Genomic DNA, 23163 nt, shown 5'->3' with positions numbered 1-23163 from the left:
CAAAACCAGACACCACAGATTAGAAATTATGGAAATGCAATTGCGCCATGATCCCACCAAAAGGGGGTGATTTTAGGAGGCAAATGCAGGTGCGTTGGGGTTCTGAAAATCGCACACATCCCGTTCAGGTTCGGAAGCCGGTTCCAACCTGCTGGCTTCCGAGTTTCCCAGGGGCCCACCTGTGTGTGTGCGGGCGACCCGAAATTGGAAGTCTTGCCGGCAATTAAAGCCAGTGGGATGACAGATAAAGAACCAAATGTACCTCATTGAGGTACTTAAGGCACTTTACCTGCGACAGAGTAAGTGATTGGAAAGATTTTTTAAACTTACCTGGGCGGCTTGCCCACCGCTTCTGATTCAGCCTGGTGAAATCAGGCGCGGAGGGCCGGATCAGGGAAAAAGAAACGAAATAAATTAAATTATAAAACATGTAATGAAGTGAAAGCACTAAATGCACCTAACTTTGAAACCTGCTCCGATGTCCAATGTCTCCCGCTCTGATGTCCCCCTCTTCACCCTCCTGGATGTCCCCCTGATCTTCCCCTCTCCTCCTCCCCCCCACACCCCGGTTTTTCCCTCTCCTCCCCCCTCCCCGGTCTTCCCCTCTCCTCCCCCCTCCCCGGTCTTCCCCTCTCCTCACACCCCCCTCCCCACCCCGGTCTTCCCCTCTCCTCTCCCTCCTCCCCACCCCGGTTTTTCCCTCTCCTCCCCCCCTCCCCCACCCCCGGTCTTCCCCTCTCCTCACACCCCCCTCCCCACCCCGGTCTTCCAGTTCAGCGCCGGATGACATCTGGCTCTCTCTCTTTTCCGCCCCCACCTCACGTTGCAGCTCCTGATAGCAGCCAGCCTGTCAATCAGGCTAGCTGCCGGGCGTGAAACCCAGAGAGGACGTTAACCGTTATCAATGTGCGATCGCGTCGCAAACGGTAAGTTTGGTTCATGCGGGTTTGCCACGCGCCCAATCACCCCCCCCACCACCGCTGCCAACCTGCCTTCCCACTAATATCGGGGCCTAAAGCTGGGGAATGGAGTCATTAACATATATGGGGATGTACCTATGTTACTAGCAGTGCTACAGGGGCACCAACAAATAGAGGTGGTGGGCGTTTGGAGTGGCAGCTTGCTGCTCTGTAGGAGGGGTCCATAGGTCAGTCTGGCCAAAGGTTCTTAGCAACTTAAAGGAACATCTTACATGATCTCTCTTGGTAGGCCCTAGATTCAAACATAGAACTACATAGTAATTACAATATGAAAACAGGCCATTCAGCCCAACCAATCTATGTTGGTGTTTATCCTCCATACGAGCAGTAGTCCTAATCCCATGTGCTTGCCTTGTTCCAATACCCTTTATCTTCCTTTCCTTCAACCACATATCTAACCTATTCTTAAATGCTGACACTGACTCTGCTTCAATCACTAACTCCAATGGTGCATTCCACAACCTCACAACCGATGCAACACCTTATCAAATGCCTTTGAAAATCCATGCACAACATCCATTGTACTGGATTTATTTCCTTTATTACATGGTATTAATGTTGATAGATTGAGTTAGTTTCCTTCTGCCCACTTGTGCACTATTTCAAATATGTGACAACAAAACCTATCACTCCTTCTAATTGATTCCCTTGTGAAAGGAGTAATTAGCTGCAGCATTTTACTGGCAGCCTGTTGGGGTCCAAGTGGCCCGAAACCTCCTTGTTCTGTGTATAATGAGTACCCCAAACAACATCCACTGCATTTCCTTTACCAATACAATTCATTATTTCCTCAAAGAACTTTATTAAATTTGTCAATCATAACTTAGATTTTATAAATCCATGCTGAATGTCCTTAATTTACCCACGTCTTCTAAGTATTATTTTTTTCCTGTTTATGGCCTCTGGAAGCTTTCCCACTATTGATTTTAGGCTCATTGAGCTATAGTTACCCAATTTATACTTCTCTCCCTCATTGAACAGAGATGTTACATTGGTTACCCTCCGTTTTCTCAAACAACTTCCATATCCAAGGATAATCTAAAGTTCTTCCTGTGATTCTTTAGTGGAAGACCTTAATTCCTTATTCTGGACTATATTTAACCCAGGTTCCAAAACTATGAAGCATTTTTCCAATATAACATTAGCTCACTTTTTTCTCAGTATGCAAAACTATAAACATTCAAGCCTTCAGTGTCATAATTTCTTTAGCTTCACTTCAGAGGGGTAAAGAATCATCTAATAGTATTATGTCAGAAATGGTAAATATACAGGTCAAGAGCAATTTTCTTTTTCTCTCTCTCTCTCCTCTTTCTCGATGGAAAGGGAAAGATCAGCTAGAGTTCCCACATCTGATCCCTATCCACTGAACCCTGCTAGAACTGTGCAAATGTGGACACAGGTAAGGAGAGTATCAGGTTTGGCTGTGATGCTCTCCTTGTGGGATTAGTCTACCGACATGCACTATAAAGACTCACAAATGAATAATGGCCACTTGATTGACATAAAGGAGGTTGCCGGATGCCTGTGCGATTGTACTCCAGCAGTCTGAATGAGCTCAGGAGGGGACAGAAAATGGAAATAAATGTATACTTAAAGGAAGATCTAAATTTTAAGATCTCAATTAAATCACCCCTTGGATATAAAATACTTCTCAATGTGCAAGAACAATTGAGGTCTTCATTTCAGTGCAGCTCTATAACTAGTAACTGACTATGGTTTACTGCAGAGCAACAGGAGCTGTCACATACAGAAAGCAATTATCTTCCTTCATTGATCTAAACTTGAACTGAAGTTTCCACAGGTGAAAGCTAGAGGCTGTGTCTAATGACGAGCCATGCTACCTGTACTCCTGGGGTGCTACCGGGGCAAATGTCTTACAAGTCAAGCAACAACACACTGTGAGCTGCCACCTTTCTGTAATACACTACATACAGGTGTCTCATTTGTAGGACATGTGAGAATGCAGCTCGGTACACTTGCTGAGCTTGTATGTGTCGCGTGTAGACTGGAGTGTGGAAAACCTACAGTCTGGATTTCAAAGAGTCAATTCTAACTGGATTTTGCATGAATATTCAATGGTGCAAAAGACACACTGCATATTGACCTAAGGTGTTGCAGAGTATGGAGCTTACCTTCTAATACATTTTTACAACATATATTTTGAGGTAGAGGGGAGTATGCACTTTGTGCTTATCAAAAGGATGTCCCATCTTTGGTGAAAGAGTTAATTTATTTGAGGGCCGAAGAGTTTTTTCTCAATATTGACTGTTCTTATGTTCATATACATGTTAGGGAATGGAACACTTCTCTCCTTTTGCACTCAGTACCAGCCTCAACGCTCCCAGGTCAGGGTACAGTTCAGATTCAGGAAGAGATTCCTCCAGCTTCCCTCAACTGTGCCTTAACCCCAAAGTCAAAAAGAATAACTCTGTCCATTTCCATTTCTTACACCAAACCGTCTCTGTTGCCCGTCTCAGTGAGACTGCCAATTTAATGCCAGGTTATGGGTAGATTTGCACTGGACTTGTCTCAACTAGGTTGAGTCAAACTCTTATCATTGGTAAATAGAGAGGATTTTCAGTCAGGCCTGGAACCAAAGCCTGCTCCTGAAGGTAAAAAAAAAACCTCTCGATAAACCCAATGCGCCACACAGTTCCCATACATTGCTCGGCATATATTAAACCCATAGCGTCATGCTACTAAAGACTGACACTGAAAATAAAAAGACACAATTTCCTGGTTACAAACCACCAAAAGACAAACCAATGCAATTGCTCTACTACAAAGCAAAGTACATTTAAATGCCTTAAGAACATTAGCATCCATTCCATAAACAAGAGCTCACAATAAGTGCTGTCAAAATAAGTTTGAATCTTACTCACAAAAGTCCATCAGCTGAGGAACCTCAACACAATTGTAAGTCCCTAAATACAAAAAAAATCAATGATAATTGAGGCTATCTCACCACCCACAGGAACCTCTAGCCAACTGCGGCTATTAGAGCAGTAAGTAAACAGCAAGAGTCTTCCTTAACACAGAATACTGTAAAACAGCCCATATTAACAAGTATTTGAAAACAGCAGATCAGCTGTCTTTAGTTGTCCTGTTCAGACCATCTGTCAAAAATACTAAACAAAAAAATTTTGGCTGAATAATTTCTCCTTTAAAACTGCAGGCAGTGTCCAATCATCTACCTGTCAAGTTCAAGATGAAACAGATGGAAACCTCTGTGTACTCAGGCTGATTTAGAAGCAGGAATGATTAGTGAAGCATGAAAACAAAACGCAAGCATGTTTATTGAAAGTGATCGCTTCATTTCCTTTCGCTCCTTCCCAATAGGTGTTGCTGGAAAAGGCTATTTTATATTTTGTTCTCAGGATGTGGCAAGACTGCATTTATTGACTATCTCTAGTTGCCCTGAGAAGTAGTTTAAAGTTTGTTTAAATACGTGGCCCAGTGCTGCAATGTGTTGGTGCACTGATATGGTCGGACAAGAGGCTGTCTGTGGAGCCTCATATGATGAATTCAGAATCGGTCACGCTGTCAGGAGGAAGCACCGACTGGAGGGAAAATATCTATAGACAGGCAGGAAGGGAAGAATCAGAAGACGAGTCTATATTGGCTCCTCTTGGGCACTTACTTGTGCCAGAAATAAAAAGCCTTGCATTTATACAGCATCGTTCATGACCTCAGGACGTCCCAGAGTGCTTTACAGCCAATGAAGTACTTTATTTTTAAAAATGTAGTCACAGTTGTAATGTAAGAAAGATGGCAGCCAATTTGTCCACAGCAAGGTCCCACAAACAGAAATGAGATAATGACCAGATAATCTGTTTTAGCGGTGTTGGTTGAGGAATAAATAATGGCCAGGACGCCGGGGAGAACTCACTATTCCTCTTTGAAATAGCGCCATGGGATCGCTTACGTCCGCCTGAGAGGGCAGATAGGCCTCGGTTTAACGTCTCATCTGAAAGACAGGTTATAGATTGGCACTGGAATAGTTGGGAGTTGGTCATCTGCTTACCCCCATAGCCGAGGAATGAAGGCAAGAACAAAAGGAGAACAATTTTGTGCCTAATAACTTTTAAATTCCAAGAGCAGCATGGGTAGGGGACAAAATAAAATGAGTGACCATGCTGCCCATTCACCTCTGGCTCCTAGATTCAGGTTTCTCAGCTATAAGGATCATATTTGAAGGCATGAGTTTGTGGTACAAAACTACCCATGATTGGGCAGTGAATTGGCAATTTTAAAAGCACAAAGACCACAAGGATAATTGATAAATTACCATGGTGACAAGCTGGTGTTTACAGAGAGCAGCCAGGGTTACTATCCATCAGGATTTGGACTGGACAGTCTGGTTTGTAAGTGGATTACCTGGACATTTCTATAACATAAATCTGATGTCAATTGTGTGTCTTATAATTTGGACCTATTAATGATTTAAGGTAATTAATAGATCAATTTTCATCATATGCAAAGTTAATCTCAGAACTAAGGATTTTGGACCTTGGGTCAGACCCCATTTTATTCCTTTGAACTGCTGGATGACTCAACGTAAAGAGTTAACTAGTCCCTTTAAGGATTTGGACATTCACTTGGACAGTACATTTGAGATCAATGGTTAACTCGTCCCTTGACATTACATTTGGACAGTGATGTGCACGGAAGACCTACTGGATGACTCAAAGTAAAAGGTTAACTGGTCCCTTCAAGGATAGTACATGTGAAATCAAGGGTTAACTCGCCCCTTGACATTACGGTTGGACATTTGGACAGTATAAATTCACAACTGCAAAGATAGCAAAGTGCAATCAGTTTAAACTGGACATTTGGACATCAGTTTAAACTGCAAAAGCAGCAAAGTACAGAAACATCAACAAGCTGCAGTTTTCAGTAACAACTAATAAGCATGAAAGACAGAAGCTTTCATCACCTTCCAGAGAGTTTGAACTGGTCTTAGGTTCTCGCCGTAAATGCAAAGGATAAACAACTAATTAAATGATGGCTATAGAGAAGGTTCTAATGACGTCAGTTCTCAGGACATCTTTGATGCTCAACAACAACCTGATTCTCAAAACAGAGGAGCTCATAAATGCACCTGGATTCACATGGTTCTTGAGTGGTCCAACCAAACATCCATCATCAATGCACCAATGGGTGAGTGGCCAAACTGGGCCTTCTCGTTACTTGGAGAACACTCTATCAGTCAAAAACCACACAAAGATCGGACATCATAGAAGCTTCAACAGTCAACAGTTGCAGGAGCAACAGTTGAAGTTGAAGAGCAACAGTATGAGATCCTCTAACAATGAGCACTTCGATGCTTTGCTTCTGAACTTTGACAAAAAGACTTCACTTCTGAACTTCGACAAACAGACTGTACTTCTGAAATTTGACAAAAAGACAAACCTTGATGAGAAGGCACAGAGCCTTGATACTTTACTTCTGAACTTCGACAAAGAGGCAAACCTTGATGAGAAGACAAAGAATCTCAACACATCACTCGACCCATCCCTCAATGACACACCTGTTCCCGCAGCGATCAACACCCTGCTTCTAAATGGCTGCCTCGATGTTTTATAGAGGTTGTATGTGTAACTTGCTAGCTTTGCTTTATACCTGCTTGTAGGAATCGGGTAGAGTAATCCACATATTGATTAAGTTGCTTCATGCTTATGTACTCCTTTTTAAATCATTAAATAATCACTTTGATTAACGAAACTACCGCGTAAGGGTGTTTTTCTTTGAATGAACTATTGTCCAGGCCCTCGAATCTCTGGGAAAGACCCAAATTTTCCTAAAGATCTCAAGCAATGACCCCACCCCAACATGCTCCCTGTTGGACATGTCAAAAGTCAGCAACTCTGACAGCAGCTCAACATAAAATGTACTATCCTCTTCCCTCTTCTTGTTTCTTGGAAAGTAATGGTATATCTAATAAAAACAGCTGGGAGGGACAGATATTACAACTTTAATCCCATACCCTTTATACTTTTCTAGCAACTTAGAAGACTAACATAGCAATGGATACTGCTGCAACAGCCAGCTCCCCAGGGTTACAAGTACATCCCAGGAGAATGAGATTTACTGTTTTAATACAAAAATTGTTTTGTGACATTACCAATGCAGGTTATGTGCCTGCAATTGTGAAACACAATATTTGCAACGTCCCAAAAATAGATATTTGCTGTTCCAGATTTAAAAGTAATGTCACCAATTCTCCTTGCTGGTCACCTCTAACCAATGGCTTTATAAAAATGAGAGTGGCTTGCTTTCATTAAGCATCATAAAATTCATGAAGCATTACCCACAAAACAGACACACACATACATTGTGGTGCTAAACACAAAACTGATCAAGCATCGTAAGTAGCTATTAAAAGTGCAGCCTCCCTTTTTAGCTGACCTATAAAGATTATTCATTGTAAAAGAACTCTTGGTCACCTGAACAATGCCTTAAGATCGCTGTGTTAAATAAAACTTGGTTACATTTTAGAGGGGAAAATGGATACCCAAGAGAGATTGCAAGGTAATCATTTGGTCAAGAGGTCCAGATGATGAACATGAACAAGCTGCTCCTTATTTTTGATGATCATATACAGTGGAGTTGGTTGATTAATTTTACTTTGCTTTTACTCTGGGATTATATTTTGCTGGCCTTGTGCTTAACATTGCGATTTCTGGTGATGTCCACACTGAAGGAATAAGAGTTGCAATTTAAGTTTATTGAGTTGTCAGGTTTCTGTGAATTCAGGCGTTTGAAAGGTCAGCCAGAGGGATGTGAAAGCCACCGAGATTGATTTGCCCTTTCGGTCTCCTTCTTTTACAGGAAGTGCTCTCGTAGAATCTTACAGCACAGAAGGAGGCCATTCGGCTTTGAAAGAGCTGTCCAATTTGACATCCTTTCTAAAGTGTGGTGCATAGAATTGTACATACTACCCCAGCTGAGGCCCAACCAGTGATATGTAAAGGTTTAGCATGACTTCCTTGTTTTTGTATTCAAAGCCCCTATTTACAAAGCCAAGTATCCTGTACGCTTTCTTAACCACCTTATCAACTTGCCCTGCCACCTTCAAAGATTTGTGAATATGTACCCCCAGGTCCCTCTGCTCTTGCACCCCCCTCAAAATAGTACCATTTGGATGATACTGCCTCTCCATTTTTGTTCCTCCCAAAGTGCATCACTTCACACTTATCTGCATTAAATTGCATCTGCCACGTATCTGCCCATTTCACCAGTCTGTCTATGTTGTCCTGAAATCTGCTACTATCCTTCTCATTATTTACTACGTTGCCAAGTTTTATATCATCTACAAACTTTGAAATTGTACTCCCGATACCCAAGTCCAGGTCACTTATATATAACAAGAAAACCAGTGGTCCGAATACCGATCCCTGGGGGACCCCACTGGACACTTCTCTCCAATCAGAAAAACATCCGTTGTTCACTACTCTCTGCCTCCTATCCCTTAGTCAATTACGTACCCAAGTTACCACTGTCCCTTTAATCCCATGTGCTTCTATTTTCTGAATAACTTTTATGTGGTACTTTATCAAATGCTGTTTGAAAGTCCATATATGGGCACCGCACCTTCGGAAGGACATAATGGCCTTGGAGGGAGTGCAGTGTAGGTTTACTAGAATGATACCCGGACTTCAAGGGTTAAGTTACGAGGAGAGATTACACAAGTTGGGGTTGTATTCTCTGGAGTTTCTAAGATTAAGGGGTGATCTGATCAAAGTTTATAAGATATTAAGGGGAGCGGATAGGGTGGATAGAGAGAAACTATTTCCGCTGGTTGGGGATTCTAGGAGTAGGGGGCACAGTCTAAAAATTAGAACCAGACCTTTCAGGAGTGAGATTAGAAAACATTTCTACACACAAAGGGTGGTAGAAGTTTGGAACTCTCTTCCACAAACGGCGATTGATACTAGCTCAATTGCTAAATTTAAATCTGAGATAGATAGCTTTTTGGCAACCAAAGGTATTAAGGGATATGGGCCAAAGGCAGGTATATGGAGTCAGATCACAGATCAGCCATGATCTTATCAAATGGCGGAGCAGGCACGAGGGGCTGAATGGCCTACTCCTGCTCCTATGTTCCCATATATATAACATCTACTGTACTATCTTCATCAACCCTCTCTGATAGTTCGTCAAATAACTCCTCGATCAGGTTAGTCAGACACGATTTGCCTTCAACAAATCTGTGCTGGCTGTCCCTTATTAACCCATGCTTCTCCAAGTGAGAATTAATTTTGTCCTTGACAATGGTCCCTAGAAGTTTTCGCATCATTAACGTTTGACTGATTGGCCTGTAGCTACCAGATTTATCCTCCTCCCCTATTTTGAATAGGGGTGTAACATTTGCAATCCTCCAGTTCTCTGGCACCACTCCCATATCCAGGGAGGATTAAAAGATTGCGGTCAGTGCTTCTGCTATCTCCACACTTTCTTCCCTCAGCAACCTAGGATGCATCCCATCTGGACCGGGTGACTTGTTAACTTTGAGTGATGCCAACCTATTTAGCACCTCCTTTCTATCTATTTTTATCCTTTCTGATATCTCTACTCCTTCCTCCTCTACTGCGATATTAACTTCATCCTCTTCTTTTGCGAAGACAGATGCGAAGTACTCATTCAGTACCTCAGTCATGCCCTCTGCCTCCACAAGAAGATTTCCTTCTTTGTCCCTAATTGGCCTTACCATTTCTTTAACTATCCCTTTACTTTTTGTATGTCTATAAGAGATTTTTGGGTTCCCTTTTATGTTACCCGCTACTCTATTCTCATATTCTCTCTGATATCCTTTTTCAATTTCCCCCTGCACTCTCTGTATTCTGCCTGGTTTTCTACGGTATTCCGTACCTGACATTTGTCATAAAGCTCCTTTTTTGCTTTTATTTTAACCTCTATTTCTTTTGTCATCCAGGGAGCTCTAGCTTTAGCAAACCCTATCTTCCCTTCTTATCGGAATATGCTTGGTTTGTACCCGAACTATCTCCGCCTTGAAGGCCTGCCATTGCTCATTTACTGTTTTCTTGGCCAAACTTTGTTTCTAGTCCACCTGTGCTAAATCCTTTCTCAAATCACTGAAATTGGCTCTCTTCCAGTTGGGTATTTTCACTGTTGATTTTTCTTTGTCCCTTTCTGTAACTACTTTAAACATAATTATATTATGATCACTATTACCCAGATGTTCTCCCACGGAAATATACTCCACTTGCCCTATTTCATTCCCCAGAACTAGGTCCAACACTGCTTCCTTCCTTGTTGGGCTAGAAACATACTTAAGAGATTAAGAAAGTTCTCCTGCATGCTTTTTAGGAATTCTTCACTTCCTTGCCCTTTACATTGTTTCTTCCCAGTCTATATTAGGGTAATTGAAGTCCCTATTACTGCTCTACTATTGTTACATTTCTCAGAAATTTGCAGACAGATGAGCTCCTCTATCTCCTTCTCACTATTTGGGGGTCTATAATAAGCACTTTTTTTTAACTCTAACCAAATAGGTTCTCAGAAACCTTTCCCAGACATCCCTGTGACAATCAGGAACTCTTCCTGTGGTGATTCAGGATTGTGAAACTAAAGCCTACCCCCTAGTAGTGGGCCTACCGCCAGCCCTTCTTTAGGTTCATTATCCCCATTGTCTACATTTATCTCTTGAAACTGATGAGTTGCACTTGAGTACAGTGCAACAGCTGCCAAGTGGCTATTCTTGGTGTGGGAGGTAAGGGTATTAAGGGTTACAGAACCAAGTTGGATAGATGGGGTTAAGAGACAGATCAGCCATGATCTGATTGAATGGCCAAACAGGCTCGAGGGGCTGAATGGCCTACTCCTGTTCCTTTCAGTCTTATTAATGCTGACAGGCTATTTGATTTTGGGAGGCATCACAGAAATGACCAAACTCTTTCCCTTATCCAACGCACATATGGGTGGGCTTTCCAACAGGTGCCAACTTGATAACAATCAGCAGACCCCAGCTGATTGATTGCGCAAGGTTACTGTAGAACATTGTGCAGCATTTTCCCAACTTTGGTCAGATGGGCCGCAATGGTTTCCTCCAGACTTGTACATTCCCGAGTTCCAAATGTGGCCCAGGGTTTGCCCAGGTGAATTATAGCACCACTCCTCCTGCTCCAGCTGAGACTGACTTAACTCACTGCCAAATTAAATCTGGGATCGTCCTAATCTGCATAGCTCAGTACCTACACCACATGACAGGAATAGATGAAGGGATTCCAAAGGGAAATTTCAGGGAAGGTGAACCAGTTTCTCAAAAGGAATGAGAATCGGAGTTTATTACAGCATTGTGCCAATGCAGTGGAAGCCCATGGATTTGCCTCTACGATTTTCTGGGGTATATTTTCTAATTGTTGAATTCACATATAAACACTTATATTGCATCCCTCTGTGCCTTATTTTTCAGCAGGCATTAACATCTGCCTAAAATTAGGGGTACTTTGGGGTAAATTTTAGCTTTCACTGCCTGGGCAGTGATCTGGTGGAGCGGCTCACCCGCCATTGTAGAATCTGCCTGATTTTCATTCCAAGCGAACAGGTTCTATAAAAGGGCAAGAGATCTGTTCTGCCAGACCAATGCCCAGGCAGCGAAGATGCAAATTTAGCTTATTAAACGTTCATCTGTGAACTCTGCCAATCTGAAAATATACCCCTCTACGTGTTAAGTCAGCGGTGATTTCTTTACCCAGAGAATGGTTAGAACGTGGAACTTGCTACCACATGGAGTAGTTGAGGCGAATAGCATAGATGCATTTGAGGGGAAGTTAGATAAATACATGAGGGAGAATGGAATAGAAGGGAACGCGGATAGGGTTAGATGAAGTAGGGTGGGAGGAAGCTTATGTGGAGCATAAACACCGGCATAGACCAGTTGGGCTGAATGGCCTGTTTCTGTGCTGTAAATTCTATGTAATAATGAAGTCACGTCCTTAGTGAAGGAGAGGGACCCGCCTCCAGTATTTCAGTTCACCTCTTAATGACCATTTTGTGTGGAACTATACGAGGCTTTGGAGCAGAACGGCTGGTCTTAATGAGCATTACGTGGTCTGGGCATGGAGTGGGAATGGAATCAAAAGGTAAAAACTAATTTAAAATGGGAGTGAAAAATAAAATGAAACAAAATCTTTTCTGCTCAACGAAAGGATACACTGACGAATCATCCCTGTTGCCCTGACTGGCTTCTACATTGGTTACTGTATGAAAATTCCAGCTAATTGCTTTTTTTATGTACATGGCAAACAAACACTATGTACATATGATACATTTTAATTTCCCTGTAATTTTGTTTTGGAACTGCTAAATAATTACCTTGCAATAAATGCAAGGCTCTTAATTCCCCCGTAATCTTGTCTAAGAATTGCAAAATAATTCTATTATTCCCTCCTGTGAATCTTATTAAGCATTAATGACATCACAAAAGACTCTAAATAGTCTACATTCAATTTAATTTTAGCCACATTAATGTGAGTTTTCTTTTATCGAGCCCATAGTTTATATTTAAATATGTATATTTAAAAACTAATTGACATTAGAGATAGTAAAAGCTGTAATTTAATCCTGGGGTTCAGATGACGTCCATAAACCAGATGACCTTCGCTCTCACTGTTTATAATGCCATCAAAAGCTCCGAGATTGAATTACTGCTGTACTGCTCACTCCCAGCCACTCATAATTACACATGTTAAATGTGATGGGTGCAGCCAGCATGGGACTGTTTGAAAGGTGATCCACTGCAAGAGGAATGCAACAGCTTCATGCACAAACACCGCATATCGCAGCCTGCTCTACATTTTCTTTTTAAATTTGAGAAACTGAGGTGATGGGTCAAGCCCGTAACATAGGAGACCAGCGAGTTGAAAAGTGTGGAAGAGCTGAAGTCGCGGTTAATTGAGGGAGTAGGTTTGTAGGGAACATTAGCGGGGGGGAGAATAGAAGTGTTGTCACATTGATGTCTGGAAAAGATTGAATGAGGCTCAGAGACTCGGTGAATTCTGATTTTAACACGGTGAGATTGCCAGTAGGAGGAAGAATGTGTAGGACAGCATATTTGGAGTTTAGGAGGATCAAAACTCCAGTGCAGCACTGAGCATAATAGTATTGATAAAAGAGAGACAGGAAAGATTGTGACAGAGAGAAAGAGGTTGAAGGCTAGAGGTGAAAGAAGGATCAGCAATCAGATGGCAAGCTTTGATGAATGCTAGAGATGAGCTAAAGGGTGAAAGTTGGCAGGTTGCTTTAAAGGCATTCACAGTCTCCATCATTTCTGCTATATTTTGTGCATTACATGTGTCAGGGTAGATTTTCCTTTTTTATGCTTGGTCATTAAATAATCACCTGGGTGGAGCACACAGAAAAAAATTGGATGGGGGAGGTTTGCAAGCTCGTAATGGAACACTTAAATTGTAGGCTCTGTTATAGGTTTGAAATCCTCCCCGACTGATTTTGCTCTCTGCGTCCAGCCCTGGGGATTATTTAATGGCGAGGCATTAAATTGAAAAATCTACCCCGACATGCATCTTTAAGGCCTTTTATAGAAAATCAATTATTCTCACATTAACTCACTGGTATTGAAAATGTACCCTCAAAAAGAGTCTGCCCAATGGTTCAACAGGTAAGATGTGGTCCCCGCTTATTCCTGGATATGTTTTAAATTAGTTGATCTTAAATGGGTGGCAGTGAGAATGCGATAATTGGTGTCAGGGTGCCCTGGGCAGACAGCGGGAAAAATCAATGTATCAGGGTCTGTGTGACTGATTGCTTTCCCTTGACTCCTGGTAATTGCATGCGTGAGTTTATGTGTGTGTGCGTGTTTAGCTGTAATGCCCCCCCCACAGTAAAATATACTGTTGACATACACCGGCTGGGGCCATGCGTGAAGCATGCTTATGTATGTGAGATATCTGACACTGCTGAACCCTGGTGCAAGTCAGCACCTTCAGGAATATGGAGAGCAGAAAAGCAGAGAAGAAGAAAAATGAGACAAAAAATAATCTCTTAGCAATGTATGAAGCAATACAACCCATAATTTTATCTCCTGCAATGGAAAACTAAATGAGACCCCTCCCCCTTTGCCAAATGACAGTACTCCATAGTCAGAAATGTATTAATAAAGATTGTCCTGCTTTAAATGGCTGGACTCTTAACTGCAGCTGGGCAGGACTCCAACCACCTGAACTCATGGCATTGAGATGGGTGAGTGGGGTGAAGGGCCCTATTTACTGGTAAAAATTGCATCCAGCCAATATTCACCGCTGGCCCAGACAATTATTCATCCCCTCTGTGCTAAAACCCAAATAAAACCAGCGAGGAACAAAATTATTCAAACAAGCCCTTTTTACCGTGGCTAAATTCTGCCGTTGCTAAGAAGCCCTACTGTAGGCCAATTTCGCTCTTAAGTGCCTCAACTTCAAAAAAAAGAGAAAGGATTACCACCAGCTTTACAGAGAAAATCAGAACGGTTCGTTGGAGATTGACCTTTCCGTCTCCTTGTTTTTCATGACCTATCTCACTGAGTATAATCAGAAAGATTCCTTTTGAAAAGACTGATGGGAAAGGACAAGTAACCAAGAATATGTCATTGTTAAGCAGTACTCAGCAGAATAGAAATTTTTAAAAAATCCCAACCATGTCATTTTCTGTGTAATTATGTGACTATAATGTTCACCGAGGTCCATAAATGGCTATAATACAAATGAGTGCCGATGCAGGAATCTATCCCCTGTGTGCACGAGAATTATTCCATGATACCAACTTAATTAAAGCAGCAATGACATTGTCTACACTATAGAAAAGTGTAAATAGTAAAACATCCACAAAGATGTCGATTCATTAACAAAGCCATGTTTTTACGCCGGCACTCGTTTAGTTTCGATACCGGGAGCAGGTACCACCATGTTTACATATTCGATACAATTCTCCTGACCCAGCGGCAGAATCACAGGTATGCAAAGAAAACAAAGTCTGCCATTCTGCCACTGTGAAAAGGGGAGCCGGCCCAGTTTAGCTGCGGAAGCACCGGGAGGCTCCCCTGGTACCCCGACTAAATGTGTGCCAGCATCAAAAAACATTTCAGCCTATTCGCGTCGATCCTTGTATTAAGTGTGCTCTTGGTGCATTTAGCCCCGTCCGAAATCACAGGGTCCCTCATCTCATAGAAAGGGCGTTTCTGCTAGTTACGCGTGTACCTGGTCTCCAGTGGCACATTGCTGCCAAGAACCCAGCTGTCCTGCAGCTGAACAGATTCCGGCGTGGTGGGCAGCTCGCTGGGCAGTGCGGCCGCGGGGGCCGGGCTCTGGTTCCTCCGGTGGCTCAGCGAGTTTCTGTTGAGCGAGGTGATAGAAGGATGCTGCTGGGTCAGGTGCTGCTTGTGCACAGGGGGCAGCGGCTGTAATGTCGACTGGCTCTGGTGGTTGGGTGGTTGCTCTGAAGGAAAAAGGGAAAGAAGAGGGGGGGGGGAAAAATGAATTGCAAGAACATCAATTTGTTTCAACTTTTTTGGCTGGAATCCTGGGATGAAGTAGGGAGCGTGACTTGGATCAACTCACTTGTTCATCCCGGTTCCACCCTGGTAACATACATTCTGGTTAGGAGCAGTAAAGATATGTTGGTGCCAACTGATCTGTTGAGCTGAATTGGTTTTGAATTTCAATCCATTAATGGATTAAAAGGTGGCAAATTTATAGTACGAGACAATTGAATCAAAAATCAGCACGCTTATGGAATCACACAGCGCAGTAAGAGGCCATTCGGCCCATTGTGCCTGTGCCGGCTCTTTGAAAGAGCTATCCAATTAGTTCCACTCCCCTGCTCCTTTCCCACAGCCCTGCAAATTTTCCCTTTTCAAGTATAGATCCAATTCCCTTTAGAAAGTTACTACTGAATCTGCTTCCACCACCCATTCAGGCAGTGCATTCCCAGTCATAACAACTTGCAGCTTATAAAAATGTTTCCTCATCTCCTCCCTGGTTCTTTTGCAATTATCTTAAATCTGTGTCCTCTGGTATCCACTTAGATCTCCTCTGGTGAGATCCACCTTAATGGGCTTTTGATACTAGAGTACGGCTGTGCTGCGCATTATAACAGCAGCCCAAAAGTTAATCTGTATCATGATATGCATGGAAACCAGTCTATTTACTGGCTGAAGTCTGGCACTTCACACACCCCTTCCTGAACAGGCTCATGCCAAAGAGTAGTTTTAAGTATGTGTGCGGTGAAATGGGTCACATATAGTGGCTCTGGCTCTGGTTTCTGCTGAACCGTAGGACATCATGGTGCAAGTGCATGCGTCTACATCCAACAATGATGTCATGCATACATTTCCTTCTACATACAGCGGTGCTCCGCATTCTGGGAGAAACTGAAACACAACCAGGACAGGTGAGTGGAACTCTCATTACATGAGCATGGTAACAATGTTTAATGTAACTCCATCTCACCAGTGCCCCGAGGTACCCTACAGCACTGGAGCAGAGTAAAGATTAGATTCACATCACCTCCACACATCTGAAAGAGCAAGTGTCACTGTCAGTATGTTTCAAAAAAATCAGTTCTGAAGAATTGTAATTTGTGTTTTTGTGTTTAAACAGTGAGTGCTGACGGCATTGTCTGGGGAAGTGACTGGAGATCATTTTACCTTGTTATCATAGAGTGATACAGCAAAGAAGGCGGCCATTCAGCCCATCGTGCCTGTGCCGGCTCTTTGAAAGAGCTATCCAATTAGTCCGACTCCCCTGTTCTTTCCCCATAGCCCTACAAATTTTCCCCCTTCAAGTATTTATCCAATTCCCTTTTGAAAGTTATTACTGAATCTGCTTCCACCGCCCTTTCAGGTAGTGCATTCCAGATCATAACAATCCAGGTGACAGCAAACACCCCATTTCTCCTGTTGTTGGCTACACCGAGGAATGTGAAAGGCCCGAAACACTTCATTCTAGCGATTGCAGAGGCGCGTGTGTGTGTGTGTGTGTGTGTGTGTGTGTGTGTGTATATACACGTACGGATCTCGGAGAATTGCAGCCGGGTTCACTGGCTGTGCTTCTTCCCGGTGCCTAACAGAGAACGGAAATGGAAACACGGTGGCAGGAGACCTGTTGCATGCCATTTTCCTGAAATCAGCACAGCTAAAGTGCTTTTAGGAGGAGATTCAAAGCCTTGGCCCTTGGGGTGGTCACTGAAGTCACAACTACAATGAAAGACTCTGTGTCGTCACTGATACTAAGTAAATTCTTTTGCAGTTGGATTTTGTGCCTCTTCTCAGTCAGTTTCCCCAAATGAGGTTCATTAGGACGGAGTGTTGAAAAAAAAACAAAATTATTAAAATAAATAAACAGGAATAAAAAAAAATTAAAAAGGGATGTTAAAACTTGAATCATGCTCCCTGATGGCTCGGTGTGGTACTGAGCCAAGCAGGGCAGGAAGGGCGCAGATTTGATTCTCCAATATGTACTGAGTAAAAAGAAAGAGTTGCATTTATATAGCATTGGCAACTTGTGGGACGCTCACTTGTTGAGCACATGAGCATGCTCCCTGCAGCGTGTCGATAATGTGACACGTTCCACTGAGCCAGCAGAAGTATTCCACACACACACACTCCATTTGGCAGAAACCCATTCTGCGGAGCAGATGTTCCTCCGTGCCCACTTTACAGATTGTAGCACAGCTGATTATAGCACTCGAAACATCATGTACCTAATGACCATTAAATCCATTCGGCTGGCCATTTCCTCAATTCATGCTGCAAATTTTTCCGACTTCGTAGGAGGCACACGCTGGGACACCCATCCTAGAGCTGGGGAACCTCCTACGAGCAGTTGGTACCGGCTCTATTACTTACACGGCTGACTCCTCATTAATACGCTACCAGTCTGCCAAGAGAGGCTGCGCTTGGGGTCTGATTTCTGTGCACAGTTTCAAAGGGCATTACCACCTCAATTAGGGGGCTTGTACGTTGGCTCACTTCCTGAAATAGCTGGCTCTGAATGCTCTGTTGCCACGCTAAGCTCGCAATGCATTAGAAACCGTGTCTGGCCGCTGCACAGACTTTTACAATCCAGCATTTTCAGTTTTACTCATCGTTTAATAAACACTGAGGCCAAAAGAACAGTTTCCAGCAGCAGAAATAACTGCATTATCTTGTTTTATAGTACAATACGACAACTTGTGTTTATATAGCAGGGGTGAAACAGGCAATTATAAATAGGCAGCCCATTTTACACCCCACCCAAAAATCGGGCGGAGTGTAAAAGGGGCTGTCGATACGGTTCTGCACTATCGTCCGAGGTAAATTTCACCCCCCAGAATCTTACCACGTCAAAGTACCTCAGTGCTTCACACAATGGATCATTTATGGAGCTTGGTCACTGTTGATATGTAGGCAAGAACGAACCTGGTAAAGTTGTCTTACAAGATAAATATACCAGAATGCTGTTAAAGATCAGCTTTTCTACGTCAAAAGCACTGTATAAACACAAGCTGTTGAATGCATTTTGATACCTTTCCATTACGTTTTAAAGGTGCCAGTGGGGTTCATCTTGTGCCATCGGTATTGTACACCGAAACTGCTGAAGTGAAAATGTGTAAGATGTACAGTGAAGAGCGTTGGAAATTATTGCAACTAGTTCAAGAGTCTTGGGGACTCGTAGATACATAGTCCAAAAATGCATTGCAGCACAATACGTTCTTTACACCCACAGATGGAGCTAACCTGAGGCTGCTCAAACAAATCTGAAAATGATCATTTTTCTACAAAAGTTTTAACAAATCATTTTTACACAGTATTAAGTTACACAGTTCAGAATGAGTAGATATAAAAAAACGCCTCACTAAAGAAAAAAATCGGGCTCTGATTTTTTTTTCCCCAGACGTTTCCTTCCCGTTTCATGCTTCCCCCTTTCTCCCAGATCACTGCCCCAGTATCCGAGAGAGTAGAGAAGAGCGGGAGCTGACTCATACAATTAACACCGCAATGTAGAGGAGTGCAAGATCCCACCATATTTCATCTGGCTGGCCCCTCACGATTTCCACCTGGCACCTCCTCCCTATTGACGACACAGTGACAATCAGGAACTGGCTGTCCAAAGGTGCTTTTGCCACTCGGTGCTTGCGTAGTTCGGATTGCAGAAGAACATCGCTGCAGGAGTTCCTCAGAGCAGTGTCCTAGGCCCAACCGCCTTCAGCTGCTTCATCAATGACCTTCCCTCCATCATAAGGTCAGAAGTGGGGACGTTCGCTGATGTTCGGTTCCATTCGCAGCCCTCAGATAATGAAGCAGTCCGTGCCTGCGTGCAGCAAGACCTGGACAACGTCCAGGCTTGGGCTGATAAATGGCAAGAAACATTCGCGCCAGACAAGTGCCAGGCAATGACCATCTCCAACAAGAGAGGATCTAACCACCTTTCAACGGCATTACCATCGCTGAATTCCCCACCATCAACATCCTGCGGGTCACCATTGACCAGAAACTAAACTGGACCAGCCACATAAATACTGTGGCTACAAGAGCAGGTCAGAGGCTGGGTATTCTGCGGTGAGTGACTCACCTCCAAACTCCCTAAAGCCTTTCCACCATCTACAAGGCACAAGATAGGAGTGTGATGGCATATTCTCCACTTGCCTGGATGAATGGAGCTCCAACAACACTCAAGAAGCTCGACACCATCCAGGACAAAGCAACCCACTCGATTGGCATCCCATCCACCACCCTAAACATTCACTTCCTTCAGCATCGGCTGCAGTGGCTGCAGTGTGTACTGTCTACAAGATGCACTGCAGCAACTCGCCAAGGCCCCTTCGACAGCACCTCCCAAATCTGCGACCTCTACCACTTAGAAGGACAAGGGCAGCAGGCACATGGGAACACCACCACCAGCATGTTGCCCTCCAAGTCACACACCATTCTGACTTGGAAATATATCGCCGTTCCTTCATCACTGCTGGGTCAAAATCCTGGAACTCCCTACCTAACAGCACTGTGGGAGAACCTTCTCCATACGGACTGCAGCGGTTCAAGAAAGCGGCTCACCACCACTTTCTCAAGGGCAATTAGGGATGGGCAATAAATGTTGGCCTTGCCAGCGACGCCCACATCCCATGAATGAGTAAAAAAAAGGACGATTTCCACGTGCTAAAACCAACTCCATTATCCTGACAGGTTAGCCTTTGAAAGTAGAAGTGCAGAACTGGATTTCCTCCCTTTTAACAATGGGAATTGTGGATCTCTGGTCTTGATTAGGAATCCCACACTTGATCACCTGACGAAGGAGAAAGCCTCCGAAAGCTTGTGATTTTCAAATAAAACAGTTGGACTATAACCTGGTGTTGTAAGATTCCTTACATTTGATTAGGAAAAGGATAGGAGAAAGCGGCACACGGAGATCAAAGGTCTCCATCTGAATGCTCTCCTAGGACCACGTGACATATCATAAATGGGCTATCAGATTGATTCTCAAGCCAAGCCAGCATGGAATGTTTTAGTGGCACTGTTGTATGCTTCTTGATCCTACATACTAATCCCTCCTTACTGTAATGGCAGATGGTTGGACGTATATGATCAGAGCAGGATTCATGTCTGGGAGCGCCAAAACAGTGAGTCCCCAACAGAATGGGTTTGATGGACACAAATGGAAATATTTCCTGTCATGAAGGAGATGCTATAAACTTTTTATCCCCACTTTATTTTTGGGTGGAGGGCAACCTTCCACTCAAAATCAGATAAATGTCTCGATTTGTGCTGCTGTGGGCATATTCTTAAAATGCTTTCTTTTTCACAAATATAAATCAAGAATTATGAAATTATAAGTTTTTTAAAAACTATTTTTGGAGACAGGGTCATCGGTAGGAGGTGCAAAATGCAAGGACATTAAGAGTACATTCCCCCAACATAGTAACAGCAGGTTTTGTTGTTCGATGTTATCACTTTGTGTCCTGGTGAGAGGCAGCAAGAGTTCAGTGGAGCCAAGAGGCATGTCAGCCACATAAAAAGAGCAATTTATTAGCAGGTAGAGTGGAGCTGCTTATTTTATTTTTAACTGCAAGATCCTGCATACTCTCAGCATGGTGCTCAATGATGAAGACCACGGTTAAGGGGAGGACTGGGAATGAATGGCTCTGCGATTGATTATGCTCTGCTTGGCCAATTAATGCATTAGGTGCAGATGCCAAAATATAGAGCAAACCATAGCACGAGCCGTAAGGATTACAAAATAAAATTTATGGACCAGCTAAAAGATTTCAGCTGTCTCTGGACAACAGAAATCTGATTACAAAGCATGCATTTCGCTCGCTATTTTTCAATGTCACACTGTGGTGGGGTGCCCATCACTGGGCTGTTACTTCAAAAGCTTTTGATTAATATTGCATGGAAGAACTGAAATTATATCCTTTGTAGTTTGCTCTTTAATAGGGCTGAGTGGTATCTAGCAACTATCTTTTTACGGACTGTGCCTGGTTTAATTTGAGGCTATTTCCACAAATCGCACTCAGTGATCGAAGGGCTGTCCAGCCTTTGCGGTAAATAAGTCAGATGTTGTTAAGATGAGGTGATGTGCGGCATCGCAGCCCCACAATTTCTCGGGGCCTGCTCCAATTTGAGAAAGCAAAAGGAGCAAAATACAAAAAAAAGTAACTTTATTCTAGCTTCTAAAATTAATAAAGAGAAAAATGTATTTGGATTATCCTCACTGCCTGCAATCGAGAACAGAAATGTCACTATAGCACGTGACCATATCACACGTTAGGGGCGATTTTAACCCTACCCGCCCGGCGAAAACCAGATGGAAAGGGAGTTGAAATTCAGCCAAGTGACTTATCTGCCAAAATGCCGCTCCGATCCCACTGTCTAGAATTTAAACCGGCTCTTCTGAACAGGCAACAAGGGCACGCTCCTGAAGCTGGCGGTCACCTTCTTTAAATATGCAGATCAGGCCCCAACTGCAATTTTAACCGGGGGCCTGAGTGGGACGGCCATTGTGGCTTACCCGCAGGGTGAAGACAGTGGGACTAGGATCTGGGACCAGAATAGGCCCAAACAGTTACGTTTTTAAACTTATCAAAAAAAAAACTTTCCTTGTGGGGCCAGGAGGAGCAAGAATGGTCCTCCGGACCCAACTAAGAACGTTTCGGCCTGCCCTGCCCCAGGCTCCTCCCCTTCCCGAATGCAAGACTCTCCCGAAACCCCCTTTCTCAGACGTAGCTGAGTGTCAGCGAGCATTCCTTCGGTCCTGGCAGGCGGCCTCCTGCCACCTGACGTGATGATCCTGCCTGCCAACCAGTTACTGCTTCCCACCCGTTTCAGGCGGGCAGCTGAATGGGGGCGGGCATATCAGGCTCGGAGTTAAGATCGACCGGGCCTCACGCTGGCGAGGTCAGGGGGGGGTCTGGTGTTCGCCACGGCCCCTCCACCCACCCGATCCCCTCTCCAGGTTAACATAGCAAAATAAAAACAGGAGTACACCATTAAGCCCCTCGAGCCTGTTCCGCCATTCAATGAGACCATGGCTGATCTGTGACCTAACTCTCTATCTCTTAATACCTTTGGTTAACAAAAATCTATCAATCTCAGATTTAAAATTAACAATTGAGCTTGGATCAACTGTCGAGGCTCTTGGGTTTTCTAATTAAGGTAGCCTGAAAGTGTCTTCCAGAGGTTTGGGACTCGTTAAAATCACTGGCCAGGGATCAGGAAAGAACAGCAGTGTAATTTTTCTGCTTGTCCATCTGGGAACGGGTCCCTCACCCACTAACGGCGTATATCAGGAAATTATGGGTGCACAATCCATGATTTTCTGCCCATTAAAATTAACAGTACAAAATTCACGGGCCGCATGCGTGCAAGTTTTCCATTATGCTCCACTGGCCATGAAGCTCATCGTGAAGCGGAAATTTTACCCTTTTGGCCCAGATATTAGCGGACGAACACTTAATGTTTGTATGACATTTCTCTGTCTACTATTCAACCCACTGGTTTGATACCTATATTAAAACAACAGACAGAAAAATGTCATACAAACATGTTGAGGGTATCTTTGACTTTGGACAACACTGTAAAATGGGCGTATCGAATCAGTCACCCATTATACATCTCTCCCAATTTTTAGTTCCATTAAATAACGAGCGGCCTATCCAAAGTTGCCCGTTTTATACTATCGTACAAAGTCAA

At 43.4% G+C, this 23163-nt stretch overlaps 1 protein-coding gene across 9 annotated transcripts in view; it reads right to left on the bottom strand.

Moving 5' to 3' along the window:
• Nucleotides 1-23163, bottom strand: part of LOC137320757 (teneurin-3) — a 736578-nt gene that overhangs the window by 201837 nt on the left and 511578 nt on the right. For all 9 annotated transcript variants that reach the window (XM_067982528.1, XM_067982531.1, XM_067982534.1 and 6 more), the window contains one exon: nucleotides 15194-15431. In XM_067982528.1, the coding sequence (XP_067838629.1) occupies nucleotides 15194-15431 (238 nt within the window). The remainder of the gene's footprint in view (nucleotides 1-15193; nucleotides 15432-23163) is intronic.

Source organism: Heptranchias perlo, chromosome 4, assembly GCF_035084215.1.
Source record: "Heptranchias perlo isolate sHepPer1 chromosome 4, sHepPer1.hap1, whole genome shotgun sequence".
NCBI classification, from domain to species: Eukaryota; Metazoa; Chordata; class Chondrichthyes; order Hexanchiformes; family Hexanchidae; genus Heptranchias; species Heptranchias perlo.
This window is presented reverse-complemented; position numbering and strand designations above follow the sequence as displayed.